Source organism: Tasmannia lanceolata, unplaced genomic scaffold, assembly GCF_043159265.1.
Source record: "Tasmannia lanceolata isolate RefF3 unplaced genomic scaffold, GAP_Taslan_0.1 ptg000018l, whole genome shotgun sequence".
In the NCBI taxonomy this organism is placed as follows: Eukaryota; Viridiplantae; Streptophyta; class Magnoliopsida; order Canellales; family Winteraceae; genus Tasmannia; species Tasmannia lanceolata.
This window is the reverse complement of record NW_027518695.1, coordinates 19683313-19709550: the sequence shown is the minus strand read 5'-3', so window position 1 is coordinate 19709550 and position 26238 is coordinate 19683313. Positions and strand designations below refer to the sequence as shown.

General features: G+C 36.4%; 1 protein-coding gene across 1 annotated transcript in view; it reads right to left on the bottom strand.

Annotated features, from left to right (window-relative positions):
- LOC143850151 (cytosolic sulfotransferase 15-like) overlaps positions 1-25483 on the bottom strand; it is a 30831-nt gene extending 5348 nt beyond the window's left edge. The window contains exon 1 of the mRNA XM_077359438.1: positions 24834-25483. Coding sequence (XP_077215553.1) covers positions 24834-25483 — 650 coding nt within the window. The remainder of the gene's footprint in view (positions 1-24833) is intronic.
- Positions 25484-26238: the final 755 nt, after the last annotated feature.

The following is a 26238-nucleotide window of genomic DNA, read 5'->3' as shown; positions in this document are numbered from 1 at the left end:
CGAACTAGGAAATGATGGAGATGATTTCTTTTCCAAAGCTTTTGCCATCCAAAATGTGAAGCCTGTTGGACCACTCGCAACATCTCTTCTAAAGACATCAATCGAAGAAGCGCCACAGTTGGAGTTGAAGCCCTTGCCTTCTCATTTACGTTATGCATTTTTGGGTGATAATTGTACTTTGCCTGTAATAATTGCTGCGGACCGAACCTCCCCTTAAGAGGAGGAACTCATTAAATTGCTAAAAGATAACATGGAAGCCATAGGTTGGACAATGGCCGACATCAAAGGAATTAGCCCTTCGATTGTGCAACATCACATCCATCTCGTTGAGGGTGCCAAACCTTCAAGGGAACATCAAACAAGGGCTAATCCTGTGATGAAGGAAGCCATCCAAAAAGAGATTTTAAAATGGTTAGATAATGGGATCATTTATCCCATCTCGGATAGCCAATGGGTGAGTCTCGTCCAAGTAGTGCCTAAGAAGTCGGGAGTTACCGTTATACAATCCGCCATCAATGAACTTATTCCTACTCGTATTCAAACAGGGTGGCGGGTTTGTATTGACTACCGAAAGCTTAATGCCGCTACTTGGAAGGATCACTTTCTTTTGCCTTTTATTGATCAAATGTTAGAAAGGTTAGCAGTTCATGAGTATTATTGCTTTCTTGATGGATATTCCGGTTACAACCAAATTCCCATAGCTCCTGAAGATCAAGAGAAAATGACATTCACATGCCCCTTTGGAACGTTTGCTTATAGACGCGTGCCTTTTGGGTTTTGCAATGCACCGGCAACTTTCCAAAGATGCATGATGAGTATCTTTTCTGACATGGTGTAGACCTTCTTAGAGGTTTTTATGGATGATTTTTCTATTCATGGCTCCACTTATGCCGAATGTTTACATCACTTAAAATTGGTCTTAGAAAGAAGTAGAGAACAGATGGTAAAAGAGGGCATAGTTTTAGGTCATGTGATTTCTAAAGAGGGAATTAAGATTGATAAAGCTAAGGTGGATCTCATTGTCCATCTTTCACCACCCAAAAGCGTGAAGGATATTAGATCATTTTTGGGCCATGCGGGCTTTTATCGGCGTTTTATAAAAGGTTTTCTAAAAATGCTAGGCCTCTAACCAACTTGTTAGCAAAAGATCAAAAATTTGAGTTTTCCAAAGAATGCTTCGATTCTTTTGAGTGTTTAAAAAATGAGTTAACTACGGCTCCCATCATTCAAGCACCCAATTGGACCGAACCGTTTGAAATTATGGGCGATGCTTCTGACTTTGCAAAAGGAGCCGTGTTGGGTCAAAGATTCAATAAATTACTGCATGTAATCTATTATGCAAGTAGCACTCTCAATGATGCACAACTCAACTACACCACTACGGAAAAAGAATTCTTAGCGATTGTGTTTGCATTAGAGAAGTTTCGGTCCTACTTGATTGGATCGCAGGTGATAATTTATACCGACCATTCGGCAATCAAGTATCTTGTTGGAAAGAAGGATGCTAAAGCTCGCCTCATTAGGTGGGTTTTACTTCTTCAAGAGTTTGATCTGAAGATTAGAGATAAAAAAGGTACGGAAAACTTGGTTGCCGATCACTTGTCTAGACTTCCTAATGCAAAGAATGACGAATGTCCAATTAATGAAAACTTCCCTGATGAGCAATTGTTTGCTATTTCTAGTGAGCCATGGTATGCGGATATTGTGAATTACTTGGTTACAGGTGCTACACCAGATCATTGGTCCAACCAAGACAAATACCGGTTTCACTCACAAGTAAAGTATTTCTTTTGGGATGATCCCTATTTGTTCAAAACTTGTTCGGATCAAATTGTCAGACGATGTGTGCCCGATCATGAGCACCAATCGATTCTATCTTTTTGCCATGATCAAGCCTGTGGTGGCCACTTTAGTGCAAAGAAAACCGCGCACAAAGTTTTACAAAGTGGTTTCTATTGGCCAAGTCTTTTTAGAGATGCTTTTGATTTTTGTAAGGCATGTAGATCTTGTCAGTCATTAGGTATAGTTACAAAGCGAAATATGATGCCCCTCAACCCGATCTTAGTGGTAGAAATCTTCGATGTGTGGGGTATTGATTTTATGGGTCCGTTTCCCAACTCTTTTGGAAATTTGTATAATTTGTTAGGTGTAGATTACGTGTCGAAATGGATTGAACCCATTGCTTGCAAATCCAATGACCACAAGGTGGTAGTCAAGTTTCTTAAAGAAAATATTTTTTCACGCTTCGGTGCACCTCGTGCCATCATTAGTGATAGGAGTAAGCGCTTTTGTAATAGGCCGTTTGAAGCTCTTATGAAGAAATATGTATTACTCATAAGTTGGCCACCCCTTATCATCCTCAAACGAGTGGTCAAGTAGAGGTTTCAAGTAGGCAAATTAAGCAAATTTTGGAGAAGACAGTGAATCCAAACCGTAAAGATTGGTCCATTAGATTAGTGGATGCCTTGTGGGCTCATAGGACGGCATTCAAGACTGATCTTGGTCAGTCTCCTTACCGTCTTGTATATGGAAAAGCTTGTCACCTCCCAGTTGAATTGGAACATAAAGCTTTTTGGGCTATTAAGAAACTAAACTTTGATTTGTCTTCTGCAGGTGTTGAAAGGCGATTACAACTTTCTGAATTGGAGGAGTTGCGCAATGAAGCGTACGAGAATGCAAAGATCTATAAAGAGAAGACAAAAGCTTTTCATGATAAACATATTTTGAGAAAATCGTTTCAAGAGGGCGAAAAAGTGCTTCTCTACAATTCAAGATTGCATATCTTTCGAGGTAAGTTAAGATCCCGTTGGGATGGACCATATGTGGTTAATAAAGTTTTCTCCCATGGTGCTGTCGAGGTTCTAAATCCAAGCAATGGTGAGATTTTTAAAGTTAATGGTCAAAGATTAAAGCCATTTATTGAGTTGTCAAAGCCGGATATGGAAGAGGTCATGGATCTCCATAAACCTTACTATTCGAATCATGCCTAAACAAATACAGTACGTACCCTCCTTTCTATTTTTAGTCATCATATTTTTCTTTCTATTTTTAATGCCTTGAGGACAATGCATAAATCAAGTATGGGGGGTAGCTTTTGGAAACTTTCTTTTCTAATCTTTTCTATAGTTAAAGTTAGAAATTTTCTTTTCCTTTTGTTTTTGGTATTTTTCTCGAATTAGAAATAACTTGGTATTCTTAAAAGGAACGTTGTTTTCCTATTTTAAGAAAGAAAGTTAGTGGATATTTTAATTTTGGAATTTGAAAATTAGAAAGAATACTTTCCTTTCTTAGTTTTGTTTTCTTTTGGAATCTTTCTTTTAAAAAGAATTTGAATAAGAAATAGAAATAGACACTTGCTTTTTATATGGTATGGTTAAAAACGAAAGAAAGGTTGAAACAAAAGAAAGAAAGAATTATTTTTAGAAAGTTGGCTTCTTGATTATAGTTTTGATTTGTAGCCTTTTTTACTTGAGCTATTAAGTCTAAAGTGTTTTTATGCCTAGTTCCTTAAAGCCAACTGCCTTGAGAGCAACTGACTGAAAACTCCATACATGGGTCAATTAGAAAGCTTAATAAATCAAAGCATTGCACATAATCAAAGGTAAAACTTGAACTCATATGCATCAATGTCTATGATGTATGCAAATCAAAGATTAGTCAGACACTGCTTAGTAGCCTGGGTGTCTGGTGCATGCCCTGCATGTCATTCACGCCAAAAGCAGTAGAGGATTACAAAAAGTGAGTTCTATTCTTAGAAACTATGGGAAAACTGGAAAGTATGGTGGACCTATAAATTTGTAAGTTTTCTACGAAGTTTCCGAATCAAATTCCTTTTATGGTACGATTACACTAGAAGCAAATTTAAGGGAGAAGAGTAGGAAAAATTCAAAAGAAGATTCCTTATTTAAAATATTTTTCTAATTTTTTCAACTTGGGATAGGATACAAAGTTTAAGTATGGGGGTATTCTAGTTGTTCTATTTTCAGTAATTTATCAAAGAAAAAAAGAATTAGAAATTTTTGGCTTTATTCTATGGTGAGATTTGGAAAGAAAAGTTTGTTTTGGAATTTTGTGTGTATATTCACTGCAAACACTCACGAGACACAACTCGTCCACTAGGGTAACCTATGGGTTTAAAGGCTTGTTGCACATGCTAAGTGCAATCGTGATTCCTACGAAAGTGAGTTAGGTTTTTATTTTTGTTTTTATTTTTATTTTTGTATATTTTCTTTTTGTTTGCTTGAGGACACGCAAATTTTAAGTAAGGGGGAATCTGATAAGCACATTTATGTGTGAATTGTAGGTAGGAAAAGCATGCATTTTTGTTATTTAAAGCGGTACTGCTAAGGTATTTTATTATTTTTGGTATTTCAAGGCCACTTCGGATTTTTACGAAAAATAGAGCTAAGGCCTATGAAATGAACAGTTTAGATCATCCAATAGAAATGGTTTGGGCCATGATCATCAGGACCCACCTTGATTTGAATAACAGCTGTAGCCCTTCACGTTTTTTAAAAGTTTCTGTACTGTATACAAAGTGGGACCCACTTTTGGATTAAAAATGGCAATTACTATGTGATTCATAAACTATATAATATATATGGGACCCACATGCAATTACAAAACACATGCAAATCTTTACATTTGTACATGTTTTTGCATGAAATAGTAATTTCTATTTCACCTACTTGCACTTGCTCTCACTATTTCTAAATATTGCAACCCCATAGGATAATCTGAACCGTTGGGATGAGCATGACATCATGGCTGATTTCAAAATAGGCAAAGCCGTAGCCATGTTGGGAATTTTTAAACCAAAATAGAGATTGTCTTATGTGATGTGGGACCCACTTGGGTTTTTGGAAAGCACTGTTGTGGAAAGCAATTTCGGCGTCTTGTTATTTCTATATTTGCATTGGCTGGATGATAAAAAAAGAAAGCATACATATGCATATGAATGGGAAATCCAACGAGGGTTTTTATTTTATAGAAGTTTGACTTTTAATGGCAACAAGCCATATTTAACAAGTGGGTGACGTTTTGTATAGGAAAAGGGTATTTTCTAATTGCATATAATTTATATATATACAATTATGTGGGACCCACTTACATTTGCTAAAATTCATTCCCTATGTATATGAGATTTTATATGGTTTCTAATATATGCATAATCATGCTATTTTGTCTTGTAGCAAAATAGCACCAATTCCCACGTAAGAGCAAGAAGAGTAGAAAAAGTCAACAAAAATTTACCAAAAGGGAGTGCCAAGAAGCTTAAATTGTGAGAAAATAAAATAAGAAATTTGCATTGTAAACAAAGGGTGAAATTTCAAAAATTGCCAAGGAAAGGTGGTGGCTTCCAAAAATACAAAAAGATACCAAGATTGTGTCTTTTCTTGGAGATGAAAATAGAAGGGGAAGAAAGCTACATATTGGAGTGAAGAAGACATTCTCTTTTTCATTCTCTCTTTTTCTCTCCACTACTCTCAAGCTCTCTCTCTTAGGTTTTCTTGTTCTTTCTTTTTCTTTTTCTTTTCAACTCTCAATCCAAGGCATCATCATCCACCATTCAAACTCAATGTGACATTAAACCTTGAAGGAGGAAGATTCAACCAAAGATTGGAGAAGAAAAAAGAAAAAGTTCCTTTCATTTTTGTTATTTATTTTAAGTTGAATTTGATGTAATTTTGTTTCAATTCAAGTTAGGGAAGAAGTAATTTGCTTTTGTTTCATTTCCTTTCAAGTTTTATATGACAATTCTTCTCCCATCTATCTCTTTTATTTTAGTTTTTCTTCACTTCTTCATGAATAACTAAATCCTAATTACTTAGGGTTTAGTTGAAGCCATGGGGAAGGAGAAATATTTATAATTAAATCAATCTACTCAATTGAAAAATTGTGTAGGATTTTGTGTTTGAAAAATCCCAATCATTCATGCCATTGGCTTTCCCCTTTCGTATGAATGATTGTTGATTAATAAATATAAAGTTCTATATAATCAATGTAAATTGGAGAGTGGATTTGATTAATTACTTATAAGGAATGACATCCCTTTGATCTTATTCCTTATTAACTAGTTAATCGAATTTTCAACCCAATTCAAGAGTTGTTTTAATTAATCAATCTAATCCAAACCCATGGTGGATTCTAACCCTAAGTAATCTTTTATATTGAATTAAGATTTTTACACTATTCCAAATTACTTTTGCAATTCTCCAATTAACTTTGGCCTTTAAAATTTTGGTTTTCTAATTAAATTAGATAAGTAGTTAAAAGAGATCATTAGAACCTTGGTACACTTTGCCTAAATTAGGATTTTAAATAAAAAAGATCTTAGTTAAATTTGATTCTTAGATTGATTAGAATATACGCTTATATATAGCGTTGGCTCCGAGGTCAAGTCCACGGAAATCCTGAGTCCATTCCAGGCAACATTATATCATAGCTAGTATTCTAATCGGTACAAGAATAGGATTGACAACTAAATTTCTCTTCCCTGAGTTCGACCCGTATTTACACGATCCGTGCACTTGCGGTTATTTAATATCTCTAACAAGTTTTTGACGCCGCTGCCGGTGAAGAGAGTTGCATTAGAATCTTAATTATTCGAAGTGTTAGATTAGTAGTTGTTTTTAGTTTTGTTATCATTTTGGTTTCTTGCGTATCCATCTCTCTTACTTGGTTTTTTTTTTTGTTTATGAGTGCAGGTTGGGTGCGGAATCGGCCAATCGACTAGAAAGAGCAAACCGGTTAGAGACGGCGGAAGACATCGCACCAAATCCAAATCAAGTAGTCATGGCGGAAGAACAAGAGCCGCCCAAGAGTTTGCGCGATCGTTTCTATCCGGCCCTAACCGCGTTTTATAAAAGGTTTTTCTAAAAATGCTAGGCCTCTAACCAACTTGTTAGCAAAAGATCAAAATTTTGAGTTTTCCAAATAATGCTTCGATTCTTTTGAGTGTTTAAAAAAGGAGTTAACTACGGCTCCCATCATTCAAGCACCCAATTGGACCGAACCGTTTGAAATTATGCGTGATGCTTCTGACTTTGCAATAGGAGCCGTGTTGGGTCGAAGATTCAATAAATTACCGCATGTAATCTATTATGCAAGTAGGACTCTCAATGATGCACAACTCAACTACGCCACTACGGAAAAAGAATTCTTAGCGGTTGTGTTTGCATTAGAGAAGTTTCGGTCCTACTTGATTGGATCGCAGGTGATAATTTATACCGACCATTCGGCAATCAAGTATCTTGTTGGAAAGAAGGATGCTAAAGCTCGCCTCATTAGGTGGGTTTTACTTCTTCAAGAGTTTGATCTGGAGATTAGAGATAAAAAAGGTACGGAAAACTTGGTTGCCGATCACTTGTCTAGACTTCCTAATGCAAAGAATGACGAATGTCCAATTAATGAAAACTTCCCTGATGAGCAATTGTTTGCTATTTCTAGTGAGCCATGGTATGCGGATATTGTGAATTACTTGGTTACAGGTGCTACACCGGATCATTGGTCCAACCAAGACAAATACCGGTTTCACTCACAGGTAAAGTATTTCTTTTGGGATGATCCCTATTTGTTCAAAACTTGTTCGGATCAAATTGTCAGACGATGTGTGCCCGATCATGAGCACCAATCGATTCTATCTTTTTGCCATGATCAAGCCTGTGGTGGCCACTTTAGTGCAAAGAAAACCGCGCACAAAGTTTTACAATGTGGTTTCTATTGGCCAAGTCTTTTTAGAGATGCTTTTGATTTTTGTAAGGCATGTAGATCTTGTCAGTCATTAGGTATAGTTACAAAGCGAAATATGATGCCCCTCAACCCGATCTTAGTGGTAGAAATCTTCGATGTGTGGGGTATTGATTTTATGGGTCTGTTTCCCAACTCTTTTGGAAATTTGTATAATTTGTTAGGTGTAGATTACGTGTCGAAATGGATTGAAGCCATTGCTTGCAAATCCAATGACCACAAGGTGGTAGTCAAGTTTCTTAAAGAAAATATTTTTTCACGCTTCGGTGCACCTCGTGCCATCATTAGTGATAGGAGTAAGCGCTTTTGTAATAGGCCGTTTGAAGCTCTTATGAAGAAATATGGTATTACTCATAAGTTGGCCACCCCTTATCATCCTCAAACGAGTGGTCAAGTAGAGGTTTCAAGTAGGCAAATTAAGCAAATTTTGGAGAAGACAGTGAATCCAAACCGTAAAGATTGGTCCATTAGATTAGTGGATGCCTTGTGGGCTCATAGGACGGCATTCAAGACTGATCTTGGTCAGTCTCCTTACCGTCTTGTATATGGAAAAGCTTGTCACCTCCCAGTTGAATTGGAACATAAAGCTTTTTGGGCTATTAAGAAACTAAACTTTGATTTGTCTTCTGCAGGTGTTGAAAGGTGATTACAACTTTCTGAATTGGAGGAGTTGCGCAATGAAGCGTACGAGAATGCAAAGATCTATAAAGAGAAGACAAAAGCTTTTCATGATAAACATATTTTGAGAAAATCGTTTCAAGAGGGCGAAAAAGTGCTTCTCTACAATTCAAGATTGCATATCTTTCGAGGTAAGTTAAGATCCCGTTGGGATGGACCATATGTGGTTAATAAAGTTTTCTCCCATGGTGCTGTCGAGGTTCTAAATCCAAGCAATGGTGAGATTTTTAAAGTTAATGGTCAAAGATTAAAGCCATTTATTGAGTTGTCAAAGCCGGATATGGAAGAGGTCATGGATCTCCATAAACCTTACTATTCGAATCATGCCTAAACAAATACAGTACGTACCCTCCTTTCTATTTTTAGTCATCATATTTTTCTTTCTATTTTTAATGCCTTGAGGACAATGCATAAATCAAGTATGGGGGGTAGCTTTTGGAAACTTTCTTTTCTAATCTTTTCTATAGTTAAAGTTAGAAATTTTCTTTTCCTTTTGTTTTTGGTATTTTTCTCGAATTAGAAATAACTTGGTATTCTTAAAAGGAACGTTGTTTTCCTATTTTAAGAAAGAAAGTTAGTGGATATTTTAATTTTGGAATTTGAAAATTAGAAAGAATACTTTCCTTTCTTAGTTTTGTTTTCTTTTGGAATCTTTCTTTTAAAAAGAATTTGAATAAGAAATAGAAATAGACACTTGCTTTTTATATGGTATGGTTAAAAACGAAAGAAAGGTTGAAACAAAAGAAAGAAAGAATTATTTTTAGAAAGTTGGCTTCTTGATTATAGTTTTGATTTGTAGCCTTTTTTACTTGAGCTATTAAGTCTAAAGTGTTTTTATGCCTAGTTCCTTAAAGCCAACTGCCTTGAGAGCAACTGACTGAAAACTCCATACATGGGTCAATTAGAAAGCTTAATAAATCAAAGCATTGCACATAATCAAAGGTAAAACTTGAACTCATATGCATCAATGTCTATGATGTATGCAAATCAAAGATTAGTCAGACACTGCTTAGTAGCCTGGGTGTCTGGTGCATGCCCTGCATGTCATTCACGCCAAAAGCAGTAGAGGATTACAAAAAGTGAGTTCTATTCTTAGAAACTATGGGAAAACTGGAAAGTATGGTGGACCTATAAATTTGTAAGTTTTCTACGAAGTTTCCGAATCAAATTCCTTTTATGGTACGATTACACTAGAAGCAAATTTAAGGGAGAAGAGTAGGAAAAATTCAAAAGAAGATTCCTTATTTAAAATATTTTTCTAATTTTTTCAACTTGGGATAGGATACAAAGTTTAAGTATGGGGGTATTCTAGTTGTTCTATTTTCAGTAATTTATCAAAGAAAAAAAGAATTAGAAATTTTTGGCTTTATTCTATGGTGAGATTTGGAAAGAAAAGTTTGTTTTGGAATTTTGTGTGTATATTCACTGCAAACACTCACGAGACACAACTCGTCCACTAGGGTAACCTATGGGTTTAAAGGCTTGTTGCACATGCTAAGTGCAATCGTGATTCCTACGAAAGTGAGTTAGGTTTTTATTTTTGTTTTTATTTTTATTTTTGTATATTTTCTTTTTGTTTGCTTGAGGACACGCAAATTTTAAGTAAGGGGGAATCTGATAAGCACATTTATGTGTGAATTGTAGGTAGGAAAAGCATGCATTTTTGTTATTTAAAGCGGTACTGCTAAGGTATTTTATTATTTTTGGTATTTCAAGGCCACTTCGGATTTTTACGAAAAATAGAGCTAAGGCCTATGAAATGAACAGTTTAGATCATCCAATAGAAATGGTTTGGGCCATGATCATCAGGACCCACCTTGATTTGAATAACAGCTGAAGCCCTTCACGTTTTTTAAAAGTTTCTGTACTGTATACAAAGTGGGACCCACTTTTGGATTAAAAATGGCAATTACTATGTGATTCATAAACTATATAATATATATGGGACCCACATGCAATTACAAAACACATGCAAATCTTTACATTTGTACATGTTTTTGCATGAAATAGTAATTTCTATTTCACCTACTTGCACTTGCTCTCACTATTTCTAAATATTGCAACCCCATAGGATAATCTGAACCGTTGGGATGAGCATGACATCATGGCTGATTTCAAAATAGGCAAAGCCGTAGCCATGTTGGGAATTTTTAAACCAAAATAGAGATTGTCTTATGTGATGTGGGACCCACTTGGGTTTTTGGAAAGCACTGTTGTGGAAAGCAATTTCGGCGTCTTGTTATTTCTATATTTGCATTGGCTGGATGATAAAAAAAGAAAGCATACATATGCCTATGAATGGGAAATCCAACGAGGGTTTTTATTTTATAGAAGTTTGACTTTTAATGGCAACAAGCCATATTTAACAAGTGGGTGACGTTTTGTATAGGAAAAGGGTATTTTCTAATTGCATATAATTTATATATATACAATTATGTGGGACCCACTTACATTTGCTAAAATTCATTCCCTATGTATATGAGATTTTATATGGTTTCTAATATATGCATAATCATGCTATTTTGTCTTGTAGCAAAATAGCACCAATTCCCCCGTAAGAGCAAGAAGAGTAGAAAAAGTCAACAAAAATTTACCAAAAGGGAATGCCAAGAAGCTTAAATTGTGAGAAAATAAAACAAGAAGTTTGCATTATAAACAAATGGTGAAATTTCAAAAATTGCCAAGGAAAGGTGGTGGCTTCCAAAAATACAAAAAGATACCAAGATTGTGTCTTTTCTTGGAGATAAAAATAGAAGGGGAAGAAAGCTACATATTGGAGTGAAGAAGACATTCTCTTTTTCATTCTCTCTTTTTCTCTCCACTACTCTCAAGCTCTCTCTCTTCGATTTTCTTGTTCTTTCTTTTTCTCTTTCTTTTCAACTCTCAATCCAAGGCATCATCATCCACCATTCAAACTCAAGGTGACATTAAAGCTTGAAGGAGGAAGATTCAACCAAAGATTGGAGGAGAAAAAGAATAAGTTCCTTTTATTTTTGTTATTTATTTTAAGTTGAATTTGATGTAATTTTGTTTCAATTCAAGTTAGTGAAGAAGTAATTTGCTTTTGTTTCATTTCCTTTCAAATTCTATATGGCAATTATTCTCCCATCTATCTCTTTTATTTTTATTTTTATTTTTCTTCACTTCTTCATGAATAACTAAATCCTAATTACTTAGGGTTTAGTTGAAGCCATGGGGAAGGAGAAATATTTATAATTAAATAAATCTACTCAATTGAAAATTTGTGTAGGATTTTGTGTTTGGAAAATTCCAATCATTCATGCCATTGGCTTTCCCCTTTCGTATGAATGATTGTTGATTAACAAATATAAAGGTCTATATAATCAATGTAAATTGGAGAGTGGATTTGATTAATTACTTATAAGGAATGACATCCCTTTGATCTTATTCCTTATTGACTAGTTAATCGAATTTTCAACCCAATTCAAGAGTTGTTTTAATTAATCAATCTAATCCAAACCCATGGTGGATTCTAATCTTAAGTAATCTTTTATATTGAATTAAGATTTTTACACTATTCCAAATTACTTTTGCAATTTTCCAATTAACTTAGGCCTTTAAATTTTGGTTTTCTAATTAAATTAGATAAGTAGTTAAAAGAGATCATTAGAACATTGGTACACTTTGCCTAAATTAGGATTTTAAATAAAAAAGATCTGAGTTAAATTTGATTCTTAGATTGATTAGAATATACGCTTATATATAGTGTTGGCTCCGAGGTCAAGTCCACGGGAATCCTGAGTCAATTACAGGCAACATTATATCATAGCTAGTATTCTAATCGGTACAAGAATAGGATTGACAACTAGATTTCTCTTCCCTGAGTTCGACCCGTATTTACACGATCCGTGCACTTGCGGTTATTTAATATCTCTAACAAGTTTTTGGCGCCGCTGCCGGGGAAGAGAGTTGCATTAGAATCTTAATTATTCGAAGTGTTAGATTAGTAGTTATTTTTAGTTTAGTTATAATTTTGGTTTCTTGCCTATCCATCTCTCTTACTTGGTTTTCTTGTGTTTATGAGTGCAGGTTGGGTGCGGAACTCGGCCAATCGACTAGAAAGAGCAAACTGGTTAGAGACGGCGGAAGACATGGCACCAAATCCAAATCAAGTAGTAATGGCGGAAGAACAAGAGCCGCCCAAGAGTTTGCACGATCGCTTCTATCCGGCCCTAAGCGCGCAACCTTCTTGCATTAGATTGCCGATTGCACAGGGCAATAATTTTGAGCTAAAATCGCAATTTATCTCTTTGCTTCCTCATTTTCATGGCCTCCCTTCGGAGGATGCTTATTTATTTTTGCGTGAGTTTGAAGATGTATGTGCTTTGATGAAGTTGCAACAACTTACCGATGATGCGGTAAAGTTGCGGTTTATTACGTTTTCACTCAAGGATGGAGCCAAAAAGTGGCTCTATGGCTTACCAACGAACTCCATCACCACTTGAGAGGAGTTCGCCATAAAACTAATAAGCTTATGAACGATATTTTACAATTCAAACAAAAGCCATTAGAGTCATTTTCTAAGTTTATGGAGAGGTTCAAAGACCTACTCCAAGAGTGTCCTCACCATGGAATTGATTTGTAGCACTTATGCCAAATTATTTATGAGGGCATAGATTACCAAACAAAGCAACTTCTTGAGTCCATGTGTCCTAACGGTTTTACATCTTTCACGGATGAGACCGCGGCATGGAACTCCTTACTTGATTTGGCGGAAAAAACAAGAGAGTGGGAATCCACTCAAGATGGTGAGAGAGCCAATTCAAGCAAGGGATTTCTAATAGAGGGTGCCGTGGCAAAAGAGTCCCATCTTGATAGCCTAATCAAAAGGCTAGAAGCAATAGTTGTCAAAGGACCCTCACAAGTAAATCAAATTGCACATAGTGTTTCCATGTGTAATTGGTGTCAAGCCACGGACCATGTCATGGAAGAGTGTCCAACTCTTGCTAAATTTAATAATTCTAATGAGAATGTGAGTGCTCTTTACGCTAATAATCTTTATTCTAGCACTTATAATCCGGGATGGAGAAATCATCCCAACTTTTCATGGAGTCAAAGTGGGCCATCTAATTTCCAAGGCCAAGGCCAATTCGGCCAACCTAGGCCCACCTTCCCTCCCACTTTTGTTCGGCCATTCCCTTCCCCTCCTACTTTTCAAAATCCCATGATTAATAATGTTTCAAATCAGCAACCACCGAGTTTTCAAAAACAAGGAGAGTCGGCACGCATAGCTTCATTAGAAAAAAGCATAGAACTTCTCACTAGCACTTTCATGACAAGCCAACACAACATGGAGAAGCAAATCTCCCAACTTGCCATGGCGTTGCATGAGAGGGAAAAGGGGAAGATGCCAAGTCAACCCGTTCCTAATCCAAGGAACGTGAATATGAATGTGAATCAACAGGTACCGCCAAATCAGTTGAATGCCATTCAACCAATTTTGCCGCCGCAAGAGCCCTCCAACGAATGTAATTCCGTATATGCTTTAAGGAGTGGTAGAGATTACCACAAGGAGGAGGTCAGATCTGAACCTTCTATAGATATACAAGATACATCCAAAGCGGTAAGAAAAGACTCTCCTCCAACAGGCTCGATTGCGGAACCCAAACAGGTAAGTGAAGAGCAGGCTGTTTCTCCACCTGAAAATGAGTATGTGCCTAAAGCTTCTTTTCCAAGGAGACTTGCTAATAATAAGAAGGTGGATGCCATGGATAAAATTTAAAATGTGTTTAAACAAAGTGCAAATTAACATTCCTTTATTAGATGCGATTTTTCAGGTTCCTACTTATGCCAAAGTGTTGAAAGATTTGTGCACACAAAAGCGCACAACTAATGTGCCCAAGAAAGCTTTCTTGGCCGCAAATATAAGTTCCATCTTGTCTCTACAAATGGTGGCTAAGTATAAGGACCCAGGATGTCCTACTATCTCTTGCACTATTGGTAACACAAATATTGAACATGCTCTTTTGGATTTGGGTGCAAGTGTAAATCTCTTGCCTTTTTCTGTATTTAAGCAACTAGGATTAGGAGACCTCAAACCAACCACCATCACTCTTCAATTGGCGGATAGATCAATTAAAACACCCAAAGGGATGGTTGAGGATGTGTTAATTAAAGTAGGTGATTTTTTATTTCCCGTAGATTTTGTTGTGTTAGATACCGAGCCTGTTGCTAATATCAAGGATCAAATTCCTACCATCCTTGGTAGGCCGTTCCTTACCACTAGCAACGCTCTAATTAATTGTAGAAATTGATTGATGAAATTGTCTTTTGGAAACACATCGGTTGATTTTAATGTCTTTAGATTGGGTAAGCAACCAAATTTTTATGAAGAAATCAATATGTTGCATTCCTTTCCCGACGACATTGTTTCTAATTTTGAAATTGATTTTGATGCAGGATTCCAAGAATGCTTGGACGAACTAGGAAATGATGGAGATGATTTCTTTTCCAAAGCTTTTGCCATCCAAAACGTGGAGCCTGTTGGACCACTCGCAACATCTCTTCCAAAGACATCAATCGAAGAAGCGCCACAGTTGGAGTTGAAGCCCTTGCCTTCTCATTTACGTTATGCATTTTTGGGTGATAATTGTACTTTGCCTGTAATAATTGCTGCGGACCTAGTCTCCCCTCAAGAGGAGGAACTCATTAAATTGCTAAAAGATAACAAGGAAGCCATAGGTTGGACAATGGCCGACATCAAAGGAATTAGCCCTTCGATTGTGCAACATCACATCCATCTCGTTGAGGGTGCCAAACCTTCAAGGGAACATCAAAGAAGGGCTAATCCTGTGATGAAGGAAGCCATCCAAAAAGAGATTTTAAAATGGTTAGATAATGGGATCATTTATCCCATCTCGGATAGCCAATGGGCGAGTCCCGTCCAAGTAGTGCCTAAGAAGTCGGGAGTTACCGTTATACAATCCGCCACCAATGAACTTATTCCTACTCGTATTCAAACAGGGTGGCGGGTTTGTATTGACTACCGAAAGCTTAATGCCGCTACTTGGAAGGATCACTTTCCTTTGCCTTTTATTGATCAAATGTTAGAAAGGTTAGCAGGTCATGAGTATTATTGCTTTCTTGATGGATATTCTGGTTACAACCAAATTCCCATAGCTCCTGAAGATCAAGAGAAAACGACATTCACATGCCCCTTTGGAACGTTTGCTTATAGACGCATGCCTTTTGGGTTTTGCAATGCACCGGCAACTTTTCAAAGATCCATGATGAGTATCTTTTCTGACATGGTGGAGACCTTCTTAGAGGTTTTTATGGATGATTTTTCTATTCATGGCTCCACCTATGCCGAATGTTTACATCACTTAAAATTGGTCTTAGAAAGAAGTAGACAAACAGAACCTTGTCCTCAATTGGGAAAAATGTCATTTTAGGGTAAAAGAGGGCATAGTTTTAGGTCATGTGATTTCTAAAGAGGGAATTAAGATTGATAAAGCTAAGGTGGATCTCATTGTCCATCTTTCACCACCCAAAAGCGTGAAGGATATTAGATTATTTTTGGGCCATGCGGGCTTTTATCGGCGTTTTATAAAAGGTTTTTCTAAAAATGCTAGGCCTCTAACCAACTTGTTAGCAAAAGATCAAAAATTTGAGTTTTTCAAAGAATGCTTCGATTCTTTTGAGTGTTTAAAAAAGGAGTTAACTACGGCTCCCATCATTCAAGCACCTAATTGGACCGAACCGTTTGAAATTATGTGTGATGCTTCTGACTTTGCAATAGGAGCCGTGTTGGGTCAAAGATTCAATAAATTACCGCATGTAATCTATTATGCAAGTAGGACTCTCAATGATGCACAACTCAACTACACCACTACGGAAAAAGAATTCTTAGCGGTTGTGTTTGCATTAGAGAAGTTTCGGTCCTACTTGATTGGATCGCAGGTGATAATTTATACCGACCATTCGGCAATCAAGTATCTTGTTGGAAAGAAGGATGCTAAAGCTCGCCTCATTAGGTGGGTTTTACTTCTTCAAGAGTTTGATTTGGAGATTAGAGATAAAAAGGGTACGGAAAACTTGGTTGCCGATCACTTGTCTAGACTTCCTAATGCAAAGAATGACGAATGTCCAATTAATGAAAACTTCCTTGATGAACAATTGTTTGCTATTTCTAGTGAGCCATGGTATGCGGATATTGTGAATTACTTGGTTACAGGTGCTACACCGGATCATTGGTCCAACCAAGACAAATACCAGTTTCACTCACAGGTAAAGTATTTCTTTTGGGATGATCCCTATTTGTTCAAAACTTGTTCGGATCAAATTGTCAGACGATGTGTGCCCGATCATGAGCACCAATCGATTCTATCTTTTTGCCTTGATCAAGCCTGTGGTGGCCACTTTAGTGCAAAGAAAACCGCGCACAAAGTTTTACAATGTGGTTTCTATTGGCCAAGTCTTTTTAGAGATGCTTTTGGTTTTTGTAAAGCATGTAGATCTTGTCAGTCATTAGGTAGAGGTACAAAGTGAAATATGATGCCCCTCAACCCGATCTTAGTGGTAGAAATCTTCGATGTGTGGGGTATTGATTTTATGGGTCCGTTTCCCAACTCTTTTGGAAATTTGTATAATTTGTTAGGTGTAGATTACGTGTCGAAATGGATTGAAGCCATTGCTTGCAAATCCAATGACCACAAGGTGGTGGTCAAGTTTCTTAAAGAAAATATTTTTTCACGCTTCGGTGCACCTCGTGCCATCATTAGTGATAGGGGTAAGCACTTTTGTAATAGGCCGTTTGAAGCTCTTATGAAGAAATATGGTATTACTCATAAGTTGGCCACCCCTTATCATCCTCAAACGAGTGGTCAAGTAGAGGTTTCAAGTAGGCAAATTAAGCAAATTTTGTAGAAGATAGTGAATTCAAACCGCAAAGATTGGTCCATTAGATTAGTGGATGCCTTGTGGGCTCATAGGACGGCATTCAAGACTGATCTTGGTCAGTCTCCTTACCGTCTTGTATATGGAAAAGCTTGTCACCTCCCGGTTGAATTGGAACATAAAGTTTTTTGGGCTATTAAGAAACTAAACTTTGATTTGTCTTCTGCAGGTGTTGAAAGCCGATTAGAACTTTCTGAATTTGAGGAGTTGCGCAATGAACCGTACGAGAATGCAAAGATCTATAAAGAGAAGACAAAAGCTTTTCATGATAAACATATTTTGAGAAAATCGTTCAAGAGGGCGAAAAAGTGCTTCCCTACACTTCAAGATTGCATATCTTTCCAGTTAAGTTAAGATCCCGTTGGGATGGACCATATGTGGTTAATAAAGTTTTCTCCCATGGTGCTGTCGAGGTTCTAAATCCAAGCAATGGTGAGATTTTTAAAGTTAATGGTCAAAGATTAAAGCCATTTATTGAGTTGTCAAAGCCGGATATAGAAGAGGTCATGGATCTCCATAAACCTTCCTATTCGAATCATGCCTAAACAAATACGGTACGTACCCTCCTTTCTATTTTTAGTCCTCATATTTTTCTTTCTATTTTTAATGCCTTGAGGACAATGCATAAATCAAGTATGGGGGGGTAGCTTTTGGAAACTTTCTTTTCTAATCTTTTCTATAGTTAAAGTTAGAAATTTTCTTTTCCTTTTATTTTTGGTATTTTTCTCGAATTAAAAAGAACTTGGTATTCTTAAAAGGAACGTTGTTTTCCTATTTTAAGAAAGAAAGTTAGTGGATACTTTAATTTTGGAATTTGAAAATTAGAAAGAACACTTTCCTTTCATAGTTTTGTTTTCTTTTGGAATCTTTCTTTTAAAGAAATAGAAATAGACACTTACTTTTTATATGGTATGGTTAAAAAGGAAAGAAAGGTTGAAACAAAAGAAAAAAAGAATTATTTTTAGAAAGTTGGCTTCTTGATTATAGTTTTGATTTGTAGCCTTTTTGACTTGAGCTATTAAGTCTAAAGGATTTTTATGCCTAGTTCCTTAAAGCCAACTGCCTTGAGAGCAACTGACTAAAAACTCCATACATGGGTCAATTAGAAAGCTTAATAAATCAAAGCATTGCACATAATCAAAGGTAAAACTTGAACTCATATGCTTCAATGTCTATGATATATGCAAATCAAAGATTAGTCGAACACTGCTTAGTAGCCTGGGTGTCTGGTGCATGCCCTGCATGTCATTCACGCCAAAAGCAGTAGAGGATTACAAAAAGTGAGTTCTATTCTTAGAAACTATGGGAAAACTGGAAAGTATGGTGAACCTATAAATTTGTAAGTTTTCTACGAAGTTTTCGAATCAATTCCTTTTATGGTACGATTACATTAGAAGCAAATTTAAGGGAGAAGAGTAGGAAAAATTCAAAAGAAGATTACTTATTTAAAATATTTTTCTAATTTTTTCAACTTGGGATAGGATACAAAGTTTAAGTATGGGGGTATTCTAGTTGTTCTATTTTGAGTAATTTATCAAAGAAAAAAAGAATTAGAAATTTTTGGCTTTATTCTATAGTGAGATTTGGAAAGAAAAGTTTGTTTTGGAATTTTGTGTGTATATTCACTGCAAACACTCACGAGACACAACTCGTCCACTAGGGTAACCTATGGGTTTAAAGGCTTGTTGCACATGCTAAGTGCAATCGTGATTCCTACAAAAGTGAGTTAGGTTTTTGTTTTTGTTTTTGTTTTTATTTTTGTATATTTTCTTTTTGTTTGCTTGAGGACAAGCAAAGTTTAAGTGTGGGGGAATCTGATAAGCACATTTATGTGTGAATTGTAGGTAGGAAAAGCATGCATTTTTGTTATTTAAAGCGGTACTCCTAAGGTATTTTATTATTTTTGGTATTTCAAGGCTACCTCGGATTTTTACGAAAAATAGAGCTAAGGCCTATGAAATGAACAGTTTAGGTCATCCAATAGAAATGGTTTGGGCCATGATCATCAGGACCCACCTTGATTTGAATAACAGCTGTAGCCCTTCACGTTTTTTAAAAGTTTCTTTACTCTATTCAAAGTGGGACCCACTTTTGGGTTAAAAATGGCAATTGCTATATGATTCATATACTATATAATATATATGGGACCCACATGCAATTACAAAACACATGCAAATCTTTACATTTGTACATGTTTTTACAAGAAATAGTAATTTCTATTTCACCTACTTGCACTTGCTCTCACTATTTCTAAATATTGCAACCCCATAGGATAATCTGAACCGTTGGGATGAGCATGACATTATGGCTGATTTCAAAATAGGCAAAGCCGTAGCCATGTTGAGAATTTTTGAACCAAAATAGAGATTGTCTTATATGATGTGGGACCCACTTGGGTTTTTGGAAAGCACTGTTGTGGAAAGCAATTTCGGCGTCTTGTTATTTCTATATTTGCATTGGCTGGATGATAAAAAAAGAAAGCATACATATGCATATGAATGGGAAATCCAACAAGGGTTTTTCTTTTATAGAAGTTTGACTTTTAATGGCAATAAGCCATATTTAACAAGTGGGTGACGTTTTGTATAGGAAAAGGGTATTTTCTAATTGCATATAATTTATATATATACAATTATGTGGGACCCACTTACAGTTGCTAAAATTCATTCATATATATACAATTATGTGGGACCCACTTACATTTGCTAAAATTCATTCCCTATATATATGAGATTTTATATGGTTTCTAATATATGCATAATCATGTTATTTTGTCTTGTAGCAAAATAGCACCAATTCCCACGTAAGAGCAAGAAGAGTAGAAAAGGTCAACAAAAATTTACCAAAAGGGAGTGCCAAGAAGCTTAAATTGTGAGAAAATAAAATAAGAAAATTGCATTATAAACAAAGGGTGAAATTTCAAAACTTGCCAAGGAAAGGTGGTGGCTTCCAAAAATACAAAAAGATACAAAGATTGTGTCTTTTCTTGGAGATAAAAATAGAAGGGGAAGAAAGCTACATATTGGAGTGAAGAAGACATTCTCTTTTTCATTCTCTCTTTTTCTCTCCACTACTCTCAAGCTCTCTCTCTTAGATTTTCTTGTTCTTTCTTTTTCTTTTTCTTTTCAACTCTCAATCCACGGCATCATCATCCACCATTCAAACTCAAGGTGACATTAAAGCTTGAAAGAGGAAGATTCAACCAAAGATTGGAGGAGAAAAAGAATAAGTTCCTTTTATTTTTGTTATTTATTTTAAGTTCAATTTGATGTAATTTTGTTTCAATTCAAGTTAGTGGAGAAGTAATTTGCTTTTATTTCATTTCCTTTCAAGTTCTATATGGCAATTATTCTCCCATCTATCTCTTTTATTTTTGTTTTTCTTCACTTCTTCATGAATAACTAAATCCTAATTACTTAGGGTTTAGTTGAAGCCATGGGGAAGGAGAAATATTTATAATTAAATCAATCTATTCAATTGAAAAATTGTGTAGGATTTTGTGTTTGGAAAATCCCAATCATTCATGCCATTGGCATTCCCCTTTCGTATGAATGATTGTTGATTAACAAATATAAAGTTCTATATAATCAATGTAAATTGGAGAGTGGATTTGATTAATTACTTATAAGGAATGACATCTCTTTGATCTTATTCCTTATTGACTAGTTAATCGAATTTTTAACCCTATTCAAGAGTTGTTTTAATTAATCAATCTAATCCAAACCCATGGTGGATTCTAGCCCTAAGTAATCTTTTATATTGAATTAAGATTTTTACACTATTCCAAATTACTTTTGCAATTTTCCAATTAACTTAGGCCTTTCGAATTTTGGTTTTCTAATTAAAATAGATAAGTAGTTAAAAGAGATCATTAGAACCTTGGTACAGTTTGCCTAAATTAGGATTTAAAATAAAAAAGATCTTAGTTAAATTTGATTCTTAGATTGATTAGAATATACGCTTATATATAGTGTTGGCAACGAGGTCAAGTCCCTGGAAATCTTGAGTCCATTGCAGGCAACATTATATCATAGCTAGTATTCTAATCGGTACAAGAATAGGATTGACAACTAGATTTCTCTTCCCTGAGTTCGACCCGAATTTACACGATCCGTGCACTTGCGGTTATTTAATATCTCTAACACCACCCATTCCTTCTTGGAAGGGAGGAGATTAGTTCCTTGCATTCATTCCTCAATATTTCATCCTCTTTAAGCATTTGGTATGCGGCCATGGAGAAGATGGGAGTGTGAGGTACTCGAGCTATCAATAATTTTCCCAATGGAATTCACAGACCTTGGATGCATAGCCGTACTTATTATACTCCAGTTCTAGATATCTCAAGCTTCAACTACCAGCCTGACCCATTTGAATTGGTAGTAAAATCAGCTAACGGTCAACTCGTTCCTCCTCATCACTGCCCATACAGGATACAAGGATGTCACGAATGTAGGCGAGGCGATCTAGACCATTCATCTTGTAAGGGGCAAACCTTGCTGGAATTTATAAGCATTTCATGCTTTGTCCTCTGTTTGACTTTTTCAATCAAATTTGTATTTTTTATTCTTCATCTTTTTGTTGTTGTTGTGAAGTTCTCTTTATTTAATGGAAAAATTGACCACTTAAATTTGAAAAGATTCCAAAATTACCTAGTTAACCACCCCACTACATCAAATATGGAGAATTTATATGGTGTAAGCCTATAGATTTCAGTGTTTTCAAAAAGCGCTGTATGGCCCATACCATAGATGATCAAACCGTCCATTTGATGGGCCACAATGCATATAGGTTGTGCCTCGAAAATGATTTCCATAGGATGATCCAAACTCTCCAATCTAAGGAGGTTTCCATAATATACGGTTCCTCTGTAGATTGGAGGGGTAGGATCATCCTATGGAAATGATTTGTTGGGCACAACTGATTTACGTTTTGTACCATCAAATGGATGTTTTCAACCTATGGTGTGGACGGCACAGTACTTTTTGAAAAATAATGGATTATAAGCACTTACACTGTATAAAAAAACCCCAAAATATGAGTTTTAAAGATTACCCCTGCCCGACCTCAGATTAAGTTGGGGTTTTGCATCCTAAAAACCAAGTCAAACCAAGACCAATGAGTTTTGAACCCAACCTGGGGTATTTCGGGTCATCGGTCAAGGCGTATCGGGGTATTTCGGGTCATCGGTGAAGGCCTATCATTCATTTTATCATGCTCTCTCATAAGAAATAAAAGGAAAATTTTCATGTTTTCCACCCCCATTTATACTAATCCTAAAAATGGATGCTAATTAATGACAACTATTTGATAGGCTACATAAAAAGCACTATATGTGTTTTTGCTCAGTAAGAGCTTTAGGCACTGATTGGAAAAGTTTGGAACAAAAACTTTTCTTAATTTTGGGCTTCTAGGTTGTTTGATCCCACATCACAAAAATATCTTCAACCATTGCGGTTCAAGTCTTCTTTAAAGGGACTTTCAATTAAGCGATACCCTTTTTTTTTTCTTTCAAAATAGTGAAAAAAATATATTTTTCTCGGAAAAAAATTGTTGCAAGTATTTCTAGGCAAAATCCAAACAGGGAATTATCGGAAACAAAACAAAGTAAGAAAAGAAGAGATTACTTAAGAAGATGATCCAATACATAAATAGCAGTTTATTTATGTTTTGTTGCTCAGAAAGAGCTTCATTGGAAACAAAACAACAAGAAGATAAGAAAATGATATATATGATAATGACCAAATAACTAAGAGGGGAAGGTGAGACCATAACTGTGGAACTATTGTTGCATGAGCTGATCCAATCGCTCTACCATTGAAGGGGTCAGATGATTTGCCCAATCACCCACCTCCCCTTTCCTAAAAAACAACTTATTGTCATAACCAGTTTGCTCCATTGTTCCACTCTTGTTCACTTCCAAATTGCTCAAATTCTTAAAACTGCATAGTTGTGATATTTCCTCCACCACCCCTTCTTTCTCTTCCTCTGGAGAGAAAGGATACCCCAAGAACTCAGCCAACCTCTTCAAATGAAGTATGGGTTCTTGTTTCATTTCTGTAAGCCCAAGGGTCTACTTTCCTATCTTGTTTTGATGATTCTAAACATAATTGATTATGTTCTTGAATACTAATCAATTTGCCTTGAAGTGTTGTGTTAAGATAGGTTGATCATTGAAGAAACCAACACTCCACATGGTCATGCTTGAAGATGTACCACACAAGAGTCAAAGGAGCTAAGTGGAGCTCACATCATCTCTCAAGCAAGCATACACAAAATGGAAGATCAATTGAAGACTAAGGCTAAAGAGAAGTTGAAGGTTACATAGATTTCATTTTAAATCTTTTCTCTTTAGATTTCTAAGTCGAGGCAAGGTTTTTCAAAAGAGTTTTTCAAAAACACTTAAGAACTTAAATGGTTTAGTGAATGGTTATGTGGTGGACCAACATGTTGGGACCCTCATAAACATTCCAAATTATCTTAGGAATTGAGTTCCAAAAGCTCAAAATCAAATAGCATCAAAAATATAAAAAGTCTGCTGATTTTAGGCTTCTCGGAACTCCGAGATTTTTCTCGGAACTCCGAGAAATGGTTCAGTAGTTTTTGACAACTTCTAGCCATTTTCTTGGAACTCCGAGAAATGGTCCAGTAGAATTTTTCTTCTTCTGGCCGTTCTCTCGGAACTCCAAGAATGGTTCTCGGAACTCCGAGAACGTCGCGACAGCTCAAAATATAGCCGTTGGCTTTTGAATTAAAAATTGATTTTTGATTTCTTTAACCCCAAACGGTCATATTTTGTTGAGAAGCTATATATACACATTCAAGAGGATTATTTTCTTCTCTTGAATATTTGAAAAAGCATCCTTAAGCATTCAAACACTTGCAAATCCTTTTAGCTTGAGAAATTGTTTTTCTCTCCCAAACTTGCCTTGCAACTTGCAAATCTTTTGAGTTTGGATTTAGGCTTTCACTTGCAACCTATATTGGAGAGCAATCAAAAGGGACAAAATTGTGCATCAAGCTTTCAAGAGAAGCAAAGCAAATCTTCATCTTCTTTTCTTGTAAAGGTGGCTAGGGCATCCTATCTTAATACCCTAGGGAGTATCGCTTAGAACTCGACGAAGAAGGAGAGTCGGTGTAAAGGTGTCAAGGGCATCCTCATTTAATATCCCTTGGGAGTGTAATCGCCTCGGAGCCGGGCATCGTAGAGGTCTCACAATAGTGGAAATCCATAAGGACGATCTTAAGAAGAGTGGAGTAGGGCTTTGCCCGAACCACTATACATCGGTGTGTTCTTTCTTTATCTTGCACTTTCATTCTTGATTTTGGTTTGGCAATTCATTTTGTTTTGATCTTATTTGAACTAACCAAAATCTAATCAAGAGAAGTAAAATCAAATTAGGTTTAATAATTAATTTTTTTTAAAAAATGTATAAATTAGTGTTTAAACCAATTCACCCCCCCTCTTGTTTATTTCAATTTCCTCATACTTCAAGAATAAGACCCTTTCAGGCCTTTCCAGGCTTGCCTTCCAGTACCCCAACACATGATCCCAATAAGGACCAAATATAGAAACTCCAATGCAGAACAACTCAAAGGCCTCTCCTAGAGAAAGTGGTCCTAGACTCTCATGTCTCAACTTGCTCAAGAAAACCCACATGGAAGTAAAGGTATCTCTAGGATTCGGGCACAAGTAAACTACCCGACAATTCAACTGTATTGCCGATTCCGGTAACAACGTGTAAGGGATGTGGGTAGCCAAGAGCCTAGGGGAGGGAATGCTCTCAAATTCAGAAAGTTGGTTATATACAAAGAACTTCAAGATGACAAAAGGGACGAGGTCATGGGGGCCAGTGTTTAGCAGAGGGTGGTCAGTGACAAGGTAACGAGTCCGGTTCACAACCGCGAAAGCAAGTGCCTTAAGCCAAGTGGTGCCGGCTTTGGGCGTGGTGACTAGAAATGCATCCCCTTCGCGGGGTTTAAATTGTTGATGGAATGCCACTGCTCCTTTCAAGTACTTTAGAGGATACCAAAAGCCTTGATATTGGTAGTAATAAGGAATGTACCACCCATTCCCTCTTGGAAGGGACGATATTAGTTCCTTGCATTCATTCCTCAATATTTCATCCTCTTTAACCATTTGGTATGCGGCCATGGAGAAGATGGGAGTGTGAGGATCTCGAGCTATCAATAATTTTCCCAATGGAATTCACAGACCTTGGATGCATAGCCATACTTATTATACTCCGGTTCTAGATATCTCAAGCTTCAACTACCAGTCTGACCCATTTGAATTGGCAGTAAAATCAGCTAACGATCAACTCGTTCCTCCTCATCACTGCCCATACAGGATACAAGGAGTGGAAATCATTTTTTAGCCACAACCTATATGAATTGTGGCAAGTCCCTAGCAAAGCCAGGGAAGTCTGTTCTTGGAACTGAATTGAGCGTTTCACCACCACTTCCTCAAATTTTTCTGGATGATTTTATGTAGTGCAATTTGTATCCTTTGGGGGAATGGGTCTCCATTCTTGCGTCTGTTCTTTTACACTCTTTTGTCTGGTTTTTTGGTAGGGTTTGTGGGGCCACATTGTTTTTGGTAGTGTTTGTGGGCCCACATTGTTTGGATGATTCAAAGCGTTCATTTGATGGGCCCTGACATAGATAGGATGTGCCCAAAAAATTAGCTCCATAGGATCATCCTAACCCTTCAATCAATGGACGAACCGTCAACTGAGGGGTTTACCTTACACAAATTGAAACCCCAGGGGGTCTATTTGTAACTTTTTAAACATTAGGGGTTAAGTTGAAAGTGTCAGAAACCACAGGGGGTCTAAGTGTATTTTTCCCTTATATTTTTTAATCTTCAACTTTTCATTTTTTTTATTACGTGCA